Source organism: Rana temporaria, chromosome 9 (assembly GCF_905171775.1).
Source record: "Rana temporaria chromosome 9, aRanTem1.1, whole genome shotgun sequence".
NCBI classification, from domain to species: Eukaryota; Metazoa; Chordata; class Amphibia; order Anura; family Ranidae; genus Rana; species Rana temporaria.
The window spans coordinates 122277938-122290771 of NC_053497.1; the positions used below are offsets into that span (position 1 = coordinate 122277938).

The following is a 12834-nucleotide window of genomic DNA, read 5'->3' on the forward strand; positions in this document are numbered from 1 at the left end:
CCCCGAAGATAGCCGGAGTAGGTCTCGGCTCTTCACGGCGCTATACGGCGCCTGCGCACAGACTATGCGCAGGCGCCGTGAAGAGCCAAGTCCTATTTCGGCTATTTCCGGAGAAGCGTGACGCGCCAGAGCCGGCCGTCAATCATCTTCCCTCTGGATAGGAACTGTAAAAAAGGGGGAAAAACTGCGCTAATCTAAAAATATATAAAGTGAGCAGCTACACAAGCAATGTGACAAAAATTGGATAGAAATGGTGAAGAAATATGTAGCGCTACATATCTCTGGATAGGAACGCCCATTCCCCGCGGGGAGTCGGAATCTTCACTATAGGATTAAACAGTGAGTACGGGGCAAAAAAAATAAATAAAGGCATACTGTAGCTCGCGCTACTATGCTTAATTTAATGCTAGGGAAAAAAAAAAATTATAGGGTGAACCCCCTCTTTAAGGTTTTTCCCCTTAATGGATTCTATTAACCACTTAAGGACCGCCGCATGACAATATATACGTCGGCAGAATGGCACGGCTGGGCACAGGGATGTATATGTATGTCCCCTTTAAGAGCCCAGCCGTGGGTCGCGAGTGCGCCGCCGGCGGAGCACTCGCGACCCGGTCCGAAGCTCCGTGACCGTGCCCACGGATCTGATCGCCATGGGTGTCCCGCGATCGGGTCACAGGAGCTGAAGAACGGGGAGAGGTGAGTGTAAACACACCTTCCCCGTTCTTCTGTGTGGCAATGTCAGCGATCGTCTGTTCCCTGATATAGGGAACGACGATCACTGACGTTACACGTCCAGCCCTGCCCCCCTACAGTTAGAAACACACATGAGGTCACATTTAACCCCTACAGTGCCCCCTAGTGGTTAACCCCTTCACTACCATTGTCATTTTCACAATAATCAGTGCATTTTTATAGCACTTCGCTGTGAAAATGACAATGGTCCCAAAAATGTGTCAAAAGTGTCCGATGTGTCAGTCATAATGTCGCAGTCATGAAAAAAACGCTGATCGCCGCCATTAATAATTATTATTTAAAAATGGCATAAAACTATTCCCTATTTTATAAACGCTATAAATGTTGCGCAAACCAATTGATAAACGCTTATTGCGTTTTTTTTTTACCAAAAATAGGTAGAAGAATACGTATCGGCCTAAACTGAGGAAAAAATAATGTTTTTTTTATATATTTTTTGGGGATATTTATTATAGTAAAAAATATTGCATTGTTTTCAAAATTGTCGCTCTATTTTTGTTTTACCGCAGAGGCGATCAAATACCACCAATAGAAAGCTCTATTTGTGGGGAAAAAAGGCCGCCAATTTTGTTTGGGAGCCACGTCGCACGACCGCGCAATTGTCAGTTAAAGCGACGCAGTGCCGAATCCCAAAAAGGGGCAAGGTCCTTAACCTGCATATTGGTCCGGGTCTTAAGTGGTTAAGGTGAAATAAGGGGGCGCCCCCGTTTTTTTTTATACCCGAGACTGATCTGATTCAGCAATCTGCACGAGCGCAGCAGCTTCTGTCGATGTCTCCCTTTTCATTGGACTGATTGATATCAGCAACAGCCATTGGCTCCCACTCCTGTCAATCAAAAGCTGTGACACGTGAGCGAGGGCTGTCAATGGAAGCAGCAGTGGGACTGGGGAGCGAGCACGCACAGGTGCCCCCATGGAAAGCGTCTTTCCCTGGGGGGCACCCACCAAAGAGGTGGGGCCTAGAGTGCCAGCAGGGGGACCATGGAAGAAGAGGTTTGGGGTTGTTCTGTGCAAAAGCATTGCACAGAGCAAGTAAATATAGGCATGTTTGTTATTTTAATTTAAAAAAAAAACAGGGTCATAGACAACAGTACAAATCTGACAGGTGTTCTAATCCCTCTCCACTAAAAAAAAAAAAAAAGTATTGCTTTAAGTTATGCTTTGTCTGAAGATAACGGAGATTCTGATACTAGGGGAAGACAGCTGCCTCTCTGTTTATTAATCCTATCTTATTTAGTAATCCTATTGAAGGATACCACAGACCTGTCTATTAACTCTCACTGCCTGGGCTGTGGAGGGGGCTGGCTCTGGCTGTCAACTGCTTGCTGAAAGGTAGAGGCAGCTGTCAATCAGGCAGTGGGGTGGATCCTGACCATATTTATGTGATCCTTCCCAAGCCTGGCACAGCTCTGCCCTGTCAGCTAATATAGGCCAATAGCCCACTAAACATTGACTCTGCGTGACAGGAGTGCAAAAGTACTCCCGTGATCCACAAGAGGAGTAAGAAAACTTCAGGAGGATAAAGTGCTTCTGTGACTGACTCCCTTTTTGATACTTTGATGTGGCTCATTTCAAGTGAGCTTTTGCTAGTTCATTGTTGTTTTTTTTAGTTGTCTAGTTAATTCAGGTCTTGGGCATAGGTGTGCGCAGCCTATGGTGTTAGGGTGTGCACCCCAAAGCTCAAACACACATGGACAGTGAATGAACGGGATAGTGCTCTGTGCTGAGCAGCTTCCTGTTCATTCACAAACTGAAGCATAGTAAACACAGTTTACTATGCTTCAGCTATCAACACAGTGGGTCCATTTAGAAAAGGAAGTGACCAGTAAATAACATATTTACCAGCTCCTTCCCCCACTCTACATTCTGCAACATCCCCTGCAGGAGCCAGGGGGAGAGGAGGGAAGCCAGCAGCACTGCGGGAGGGGACAACATGTGGGGAAGCCCAGGCAACAGGTGGAATTTGCTCTCAAATTTTTCTGGGCGGAAATTCCGACAGAAAAATTTCGATGGAGCCTACACACGGTCGGAGTTTGCGACCAAAAGCTCACATCAGACTTTTCATGACGGAATTGTGTGTACGCGGCATTATAAGCTTCATCAGGAAACAGTTTCAAAACCTGCCTTGAAAGATTGTTAAATGAGAAGTAGGAAGCAGAGAGGAATTAGGGAAATCTAGTCATCACCAGAGAAGCACATTAAAAATGCTTGTTTTCTTGCTGTGGTGTTCTGATCCATTAACCATTAACTTCAGTGGGCCAGATTCAGGTAGATCCGCGCAATATTTGCGTGGGCAAAGGGCAACCATTTTTGCTCTGCGCCCACGCAAATATTTTGATTTGCCCGCGATTCACGGAGCAGTAGCTCCGTAAATTGCCCGGGCGCTATGCTAATTAGCCCGGCGTAAGGGCGCCTAATGTAAATGATCCCGCCGGGGGCAGGAATCATTTAAATTAGGCGCACTCCCGCGCCGAGCGAACAGCGCATGCTCCGTCGGGAAACTTTCCCGACGTGCATTGCGGCAAATGACGTCGCAAGGACGTCATTTGCTTCTAAGTGAACGTGAATGGCGTCCAGCGCCATTCACGAATCACTTACGTAAACGACGTGAAATTTAAATTTCACGAGCGGGAAGGGCGGCTATACTTTAGCATTGGCTGCCCCTGCTATTAGCAGGAGCAACCTTGCGCTAAAGTCGCCGTACGGAAACTCCGTACCTTGCGTGCGCAGGGCCCGCGCAACTTTTGTGAATCGGTGGTAGTATGCAATTTGCATACTATACGCCGATCACAATGGCCGCGCCCCCTAGCGGACAATGCAAGAATGCAGCCTGAGATATGAAGGCATAAGGAGGCTTATGCCTGTCATATCCTAGGCTGCAGTCCGCGTAGCGATGTTCCTGAATCAGGGGCATTCGCTACGCGGGAGCAAAACAGCTATTGCGCCGCGCAACCTATGGTTGCGCGGGCGCAATAGCTTCTTGAATCTGGGCCAGTATGTTTTAGGTCACAGCATAGGCTTCGGGAAATTCACTCTGAGTGACCCTGTGAGGGGATGTGTGGATTAACAGTACTTAGATTAAGATGAATTGGGTAGATATTCTGACAGTTGCAGTAGTCGTTGGATAGCATTATTAGTTAATTCATTTTTTTGAAATTGCCCTTTAAAAAAAGAACACTGTGAATTCTGCTTGCAATTTAATGAATTTCACTGGGCCAAATTTACCGAATTATTACACAGTAAGGACTAATCCGATATCTGTCCCCACAGATCACTGAAACCAGACTTTGTCCTGATTCGTCAGCATGCCTTCAGCATGGCTCGCAATGGAGATTTCCGCAGCATGGTGATTGGGCTACAGTATGCAGGAGTGCCTAGCGTCAATTCTCTACATTCCGTGTACAACTTCTGTGACAAACCCTGGGTGGTAAGTGTCGACATCAGATTACTATAGCAAAATAATGTATTTATGAGCAGCCAAAACAAATGTTTTAGTTATGCATAGTTGCCTGAAACATACACAAGACATTTTATAGGTTTTGTGGCTTCCACTTGTGAGATATCCCCATGATGATTCCCAGAATCAACCAACAGATATAACAAAGAACCCACCATGATAATAAGGCAGCTGCCATTGATGAATGTTTTTTGAAGGTTTTTTTCTGGGGCTGTTATTCTCCTCTTTTGTTTACTGCTTAGTGAGTCATTGACCAGGATAATGCATGAGCATATCAAGTGTCATCTTCTTTCTGTGCAGAATCTGTAATTACATTCATTATCATTTATTATGGGACACAGGGTGAAGTATTTCTGAGACATTGGATTATGCTGCTGCAGTGCCTTGAGAAGATTGGACACTGGCAATCAAAGCTTATTAACAGTGTAGCATAACCCTTCCCACTCCACGCATGCTCGTTTTTTGCGAGCGTCCTAGGAGAATGGACGTTGTCTCTCAGAGAAAAGCAAGCCCATTTTTTTGACTTTTAATACTTTTATCAAGATCCTTTTTTCTTATATCAAACTTCTACAATAACTGCCGAGCTAGAAGGACTAATATTTGCAGGTTTCAGGATTGGCTGATCCTCAGCATAGCCATGGACTTCACTGTCCTGTTGGCCTGTAATGTGACCTGCAAGCACTGGTCTCTGCTGGAGGGCTCTCCTTGCAATGTGGGTTAGCCACAGAGTGCTTTACAGGTCAAGGGCCACAGTGCACCTCTCTGGTGTCCCCCTAACCCTCCTTAGTGAGTATACTGTCTGGATGGGGCTTTTTCCCCTGGGTCCTGTCTGACACTTTCCAGCTCATCTGTGTTGCCAAGGGCTGCTGGGCATCTCCCAGATCACTGCTGCGGGTCTTTTTGTTGAGAGAGCCTGGTGTGGTGCTTGGTAGTATTCTCTAGTTTATCTGCACAGGGGCTAACACTGGAGCCCTGGTCACAACATTTTAGGCCATGGGCCAGTAGAGGAAAAGGGTGCTGCTCTATTTTTAAATATGGTGCTTAGTATAGGCTCTTCTGATTCTGCCTGGGGCTCTTTCTTGTCGCCATACTGTGCATGCATGTGCCATTTCCTAGGGTGCACGAGCATCAACTTCTTGCCATCTCCTTTGCCACACCATCGCTACTATCCTCAAGATCATTCATCCATGGGCTCCCTGCTGCCTTACAGTTACAAGGTAAGAAACTGCATTTAGCTCTTGTTGCTCAACTAATAATTTGTGAATACCCATTGTGTAAAAAACCCTCACTTGCATACTTTAGTGGTTGATCATCAGTGCAAGGGCAGCAGTCTGTGGGTCGTGACAGCCTATGATCCACTAGCAGCTCCCAGGTGGCCTGCAATGTTCCTTCAAAGGGACCTGGATTCAATAGCCCAGACCACTGTCCTTTATTTAAAGTCGCAACACTCCTTGGAGTCCCCTTTAACTTCTTCAGAAGTGCTTCTCTCCTCTGTCTTGTCCAGAGAGGAATTCTCAACAACTTTGTCTGAGTTTATGGGGAAAATTTCAGCCTTGTTAACTGGCTTTGAATGAAGGCCTGAAAACGTGATCTCATGCCCTCTGCTCTAGAGTCCATTTCTGATTTCTCAGTGGCTGCAGCAACTTTTGCACAGTCAGCTAAGGATGACAAAGAGAGTATCCTATCCCTCTGACTTGGAACATGAGGAGGCAGGCTCATTACTAAATTGGTCCATACACATTTGGACCTGGAGCCTAAGCTGTCTCCTACCTAGTTACCTACCTGGGTTCTCTTAAGAGTCATCAGAATGTTTTGCAACCCTGCTCTTCGGTCGCTGGTTTTAACAGCCTGGCGATTGAAGCCCAGGTCCTGAGGGATAGGTGTCTATTTGATTAGATTATCCTTGCTCTCTTGTGAACTAGAAAATCGACTTTTCACATGGTCAACCTCTACATCTGGAAAGCATATTTCTCATGGTGTGAGGCAAGGCAATTCCATCCCAGGATGTAGTTCCTAGAATGAATCCTGTCTCTTTTTCTTGTCAGGCCTGGACTGAGTACCCTCAAGTGTCTAATTTCTGTCAAACACCTTGCCTCTTAAGCCTAGTACACGCTAGTAGTTTTCTTTTTATTCAACCCAGCAGTGCTGAACGAAAAAAATAATCTGACAGCTCAGGAGGAGCAACTGTACTTACTATCCAGCATTAGTACAGCGATCTCCCCTGCTGTTCTATTGTCTTTTGACAGGGGGATGGCCCCTGGGAACTTGTCGGCAGACCATTTTTGGTCATGCACCTTTGACAGAAGCCAGACCGACTGCAGTAAATACAGGCCGAATGCCACCAGACTTTCAACCTTACATTCCCCAGTGGAATTGCAGCCTTGATTTCTTAGTTCTCCAGATACTGTCCTTTAAACTTCCCCTATCTACTCACTCGCATGGTTGCTTTCTTTACTGCCATCACCTATGCAAGGCTAGTTTCTAAGTTGATAACTTGGAAATAACCCCTTTTGGTATTACACAGAGACAAGGTTGTCTTGGGGTCTAAGTCCTCTTTTCTTGCCTAGGTTGTTTCTTCCTTTCACCTCAACCAGGATATTGTTCTCCCATCTCTCTTAAACCATTTTTTTTTTTTTACACTGTCTCTTTACATTGTTTTTTTTTTTATCGCCTTTATTTTTATCCCCTGTGATAGCAATAGATAGTGACAGGTACTCTTTATGGAGAGATCTAGACCCCAGATCTCTCCTCTGTCCTTAAAAGCATTTGATCACACCAAGATCAGTGTGATCAAATGCTTTACCTTATTACATCTGCCGTCCTTTACATCTGGGGAAACCGGAAGTGATATGTGCTCATCGCTTCCAGTTTCCCTATATCATAAAGGTGAACAGAGTCGATCCAGTCTCTGTTTGCCTCTATGATCAGTTGGTGGGAGATCATGGGAAAGCCGTAGAAGGTGACAAAAGGGGGACATCTTTTCCCGTTGCTTGTAAAAGCAATCCAGCAGCGACTTAGCTGCTAGGATTTATTTTACAAGAGAACCAACGGCCGGCTCTAAAAAACAACTGCAGTTATCATCCTGATAAAGCCACTTGAAGTGCAGCGACGTACCAGTGGTTAAAGCGTTCGTTCTGTTATTGTACAAAAAAAAAAATTGTACTTGTCCCGTCAGATAATTTTGCATGAACTGTCGTGATCGTCTCTCGAAAGCTGTGTACCAATGATCAGATTATCGGACGATTGCTCCGACAGCTGTATTTTTCATTCAATTTTCTTATCATGTTTACTAGGCATAACACCTTTCTGAGGGCATTGGAGAACTCAATTGATATTGAAATGATGACATTACATGTGTCAATAGCAGAAAGAACATCACACCCCATATTTCTGAGGTTTGAATAATACAGGATCCACCTGCACTCTCCCTAAGGAGGTTCTAATCACTGGCACCTAATCAGGAACACTGGATTCCAATTTCATGGATTTGATGTGGTTGTAAATATAGGGTTGTGGGATTTTGCTTACTTTTTCTATGGGACAAATCCTTTTTTTGTTAATTTAGATGAAAATAAATACAAAGTGTACATTTTATGTGTCATTTGTTTAAGAATATTGGCTTTATCTGTAGGCACTATGTGACCCAGGATTTAATGTTTACCTGTTCAAATACTGTATGTGGAAACATCATATTCAATTTGGTGTACTCACACATAACTGTATAGTCTGTTTTGATATCCAGTTAGCCATGAATGTTTTTGTATTGTTCTCCTCTTCATAGCATAAACAATCTCACTGTTTTTCTGTTAATATTTCAGTTTTCCCATCTAGTGCGCCTGCATAAGAAGCTGGGTCCAGAGGAATTCCCTCTAATAGAGCAAACATTTTACCCCAACCATAAAGAGATGGTAAGTGAGTGATGATGGAAATTTGTCTACCACAATGTCTGGCTTTACCTAGGGGAGTTAGTTCCAGTTTGTACCTGTTCGTTTGAGAGTCTTGTCCTGTACTGACCTCACACTACAGCGGCACACATTGCATGCTATCAGGTTTTTGTCTGCTACCCCCCCCCCCCCTCTTCCAGAAGGATGTTACGAGTAATGGAACAAATTTAGAAACCTTCCACGGAAAACCCTTAATCTGAAACAGATGGCTATCTATAGAATCCCTTATTTAGGCACAATTTTACTTTCTGCGTGATTCAGTGAGATAGATTTATTTTACAATGTGGTCTGTTAGAGTTTCAGTCCTTTCCAGTAAAGATAGAGACAGAAGAAATTGTTCTCCAGACTTATGTCCGATTCTTCCATAGACAGGATTACTTTCCCTACTATGAAAATGTATGTTCCAAAATAAAAAGTAGACGTATTCAAGGTGTTGATATTATACCAAGTTAAAGTGAATGTCTAATCCAAAAATCTTTTTGTTTTTCACCTATTTTTTTGCATCATGCCCCACTGTATTTTCTTAGGAAATCATTTTACCAATTTATTGCAAAACATCTTACCTAAAGATCTTGCCAATAACAGCAGTTCCTGTTGCAGACTGACAGTGCTAAGCTTTTGTCATGCAGGTAGCATCATCATTGTCAGCCTGCTGTGCGTTCTGCAGTTGGCGTTGAGCTTTCTATCTGATAGGCAGCCCAACCACTAACTACAACCCTTGGCAAAAAGTATGCAAACGCTACTCTCGGAAAATGTTCATTCAATTGTTTAATTGTGTCGGTAAAAAACTAATCACAGACATGCCTCGACTATTTTCATTTAACATTCCAACCTGCTGACTTTAAGAAACACTTAAAAAAAATAAAAAAGAAAGAAAACTGAAGTCAATTGCAACTGTTTTGGCAGATCAAGCAGAGGAAAAAAAATATGGAATCACTCAAATCTGAGGAAAATATTAGGGAATCACCATGTACTTTGCAGTTCTAAAACAAAGATCCATATCAAATTTCATCTGCTAATTAGTCTGAAGTTAAAGAGTGCTTGCACACCTTGGTGAGCTGTTGCACCAACCTGTTTGACACAATTCATGGCTTCAACACAAGAGATATCAGTTGAAACAAAGGAGAGGATTATACAACTTCTTCAAGAAGGTAAGTCGTCACAAAATGTAGCAAAAGATGTTGGTTGTTCCCAGTCAGCCGTGTCTAAAACTGGACCAAGTACAAATGGGAAGGTTGTTAAAGGGAAGCATACTGGTAGACCAAGGAAGACATCAAAGGATCAAGATAGAGAAACTTAAAGCACCATGCCTTGAAAACAGAAAATGCAAATGGTCAGAAACTGGAGTCAATTAGCCAGATTCAGGTAGGGCAGCTTAACTTTATGCGGGCGTAGCATATGTTATTTACGTTACGCCGCCGCAAGTTAGAGAGGCAAGTGCAGTATTCACAAAGCACTTGCTCCATAAGTTGCGGCGGTGTAGCGTAAATTGGCCGGCGTAAGCCCGCCTAATTCAAATGTGGAAAAGGTGGGCTTGTTTTATGTAAATTATTCGTGACCCCACGTAATTGACGCTTTGAACGAACGGCGCATGCGCCGTCCGTGGACGTATCCCAGTGCGCATGCTCCAAATCACGTTGCAAATAGTCAATGCTTTCGCCGTGAACGTAACCTACGCCCAGCCCTATTCTGAATCGACTTACGCAAACGACGTAAAACGTGAAAAATACGACGCTGTGCCAACGTCCATACTTAACATTGGCTGCGCCATCTTTTTGGTGGTTTATCTTTACGCATGAAAACGCCTTACGTAAACGGCGTATCTTTACTGCGACGGCCGTGCGTACGTTCGTGAATAGGCGTATCTTGCTGATTTACATATTATAGGCGTTAATCAGCGTACACACCCCTAGCGGCCAGCGTAAATATGCAGCTAAGATACAACGGCGTAGGAGACTTAATACGGTCCTATCTTAGCAACATTTAAGCGTATCTCAGTTTAAGCATATGCTTAAATATACAACAGCGCGGATTCGGAGTTCCGACGGCGTATCTACTGATACGCCGTCGTAACTATACCTGAATCTGGCTAATTGTCTGTGACCGAATTATAGCACATCGCCTAAAGGAAAAGGGATTTACATACAGAAAAGTCAAACGAAAACCATCATTACTACCTAAACAGAAAAAAACAAGGTTACAGTGGGCTAAAGAAAAGCAATCATGGACTGTGGATGACTGAATGAAAGTGATATTCAGTAATGAATCACCAATCTGCATTGGGCAGGGTGATGATGCTGGAACTTTTGTTTGGTGCCGTTCCAATGAAATGTATGAAGACGAACAAAGAAGAAGAAAACATGCAAATTTCCACAATCATTGATGATATGGAGTTGCATGTCAGGTAAAGGTACGGGGGAAATGACGGTCATTAAATCTTCAATAAGTGTACAAGTTTATTTCGATATTTTGGACAATTTTCTTATGCCATCAATTGAAAGGAAGTTTGGCGATGATGACATCATTTTTCAGGATTATAATGCATCTTGCCATTGCAGTAAAAAAGCCATAAAAACATTCCTTCAAGAAAGACATATAATGTCAATGGCATGAACTGCAAATAGTCCGGACCTCAATCCAATTAAAAATCTATGGTTTAAAAATGGTTCATGACAAGGCTCCAACCTGCAAAGCTGATCTGGCAACTGCAATAAGAGAAAGTTGGAGGCAAATCGATGATGTTTGTCGATAGTTAAATCCATGCCTTAGAAAATTCAAGCTGGTATAAATAAGCCAGAGGTGGTGCAACAAAGTACTAGTGTTGTACTGTAGTGTTTGTTTTTCATGATTCCATAATATTTTCTTCAGAATTGAGTGATTCCAATTTTTTTTCCTCTGCTTGATCTGCAAAAACAGTTGCAATTGACTAGTTTTCTTTCTTTTTTTTCCAGTGATAACAAGTGCTGACAAGGACACTGTGGTATAATGTGAGGTGGGGGGGGGGGGGGGGGGGGGGCACCACTTGGAGATTGGGGGGGATTTGTATAAGAAGGGTTCATTTTGGGGGTGGCAGGGGGAAAGTAATGTTCTAGGAGGGGAAATTGGGGGGTACTAAGAGTGGTGATTTAGGGAGATTTGTGTTGGGAGGAGGGGTGGGGGGTGAAAAAGGGGGGATTTGGGGGGAATTTGTGCTGGGAGGGGGACATTTGAAGTGAGGGGAGGGAGGAGATGTGTACTTGGAGGGGAAATTTTAGGGGTAGAGGATTTGTGCTAGGAGGGGTGAATTTCTATTTATTTTTTGAGGGGGGGGCAAAGATCTGTGCTGAGAGGGGAGAATTCAGCAGGGTGGCAGACTTGTACTGAAAGGTATGCATGCAGATTAGTGCTCAGTGTTTTTTTTTTTTTGGGGGGGGGGGGGGGGGGTTTGCTCATACATCTTGGGGAGGGGGGCACAGTTTGGAATATTTGCCCTGGGCTCTTGAAGACCTGCTGGAACTGGTGCTGATGATTCTTCCTGACCACAGACAAAAAAATCAGGGTCCAAACTCAATTAGGAACACACTAATAAAAAAGATGCTGTATACTTACCTTTCCAGCAGTGTCTTCAGATTCTGCCATACTGCTAATTGCCATCCACTGTAGGTATCCAACACCTCTGGACGAGTCAAATGCCTGCTGCAAGCATTGATTCTCTGCCTTGTATGTCCTCTAGAAAATTTGCTTACCACAGTGATGGGGAGGCCTTGCATTGCATTTTAGGAAATAGGGAAAAAGTCTTAAAGGTATAACTAGAGGCAGTCAGTAGGATACCAGTTCCTGCTTAACAAGGGAAGCTCAGGTATATACAGACACCTATAGGCCGAATTCTAAAAAATTATAGATAGCTACATGCAAAACTGAAATTCATATACATAAACAGTTTTACAGAAGGATGTGTAATTCTGCTGAGCCAGTCCTGTGATCCAGGCAGACAGCACAGTCAGTAAACTATTTTCTTCTCCACTGCTTCTAAGCAGGGCCGTCTTACTGAGCGGGCCCCCCTGGGCACAGCCCCGGGGCTCCACGTTCACCGGGGGCCCCACCGGAGATGGATAAATAGCACTAGCCGGGGGAAGTGTCAGTTGATGCGCTCGAGGTGTGCTGAATGAATAGTCGGCCGCTCTATAGGAGGATTCCTGGCCATTCCCAGGTGTGCTGCGGATGCATACTAGTACATTATGCAGTTGCCTTACAGGTGTTTTTTTTTCTTAACCAGCTGCGGTTTACTACCACTTTAATTGAGCAAGCTCAAGTTAGGATCTGATTGGCTACCACATACATCTGCACCAGATTATGCACTCTGCAGTTTTAGTAAATCAACCCCAAAGAGTATTACTTTGTTATCTGAAGTAATGATGGTGTTATTGCTGAATAAACAAGTTAATGGCAGAAAGTTAAATTCCTCTGATCCATAAGTGATATACAGGTACAAGAGCTGAAGTGATAACAAATATTGAATATTTGTAAAAATTAGAAAATTCAGACACTTTTAACTTACACTAAAAACCTTTGTTAATTTGTCTCTTGAGGTCGGGTTCACATATGTGCGAATTGGGTGTGCATCCGCATTTAATTCTTCTTAAATCTCCAACACAGTGTTTTAACTATTTTTCAGTCAAGACACACTTTGGAATTGTGCAA

At 43.7% G+C, this 12834-nt stretch overlaps 1 protein-coding gene across 4 annotated transcripts in view; it reads left to right on the forward strand.

The window, feature by feature from the left end:
* The window catches only part of SYN1 (synapsin I), a 185343-nt gene that overhangs the window by 76263 nt on the left and 96246 nt on the right, over window positions 1-12834 (forward strand). For all 4 annotated transcript variants that reach the window (XM_040324370.1, XM_040324372.1, XM_040324371.1 and 1 more), the window contains exons 4-5: window positions 4024-4180; window positions 8029-8118. In XM_040324370.1, coding sequence (XP_040180304.1) covers window positions 4024-4180; window positions 8029-8118 — 247 coding nt within the window. The remainder of the gene's footprint in view (window positions 1-4023; window positions 4181-8028; window positions 8119-12834) is intronic.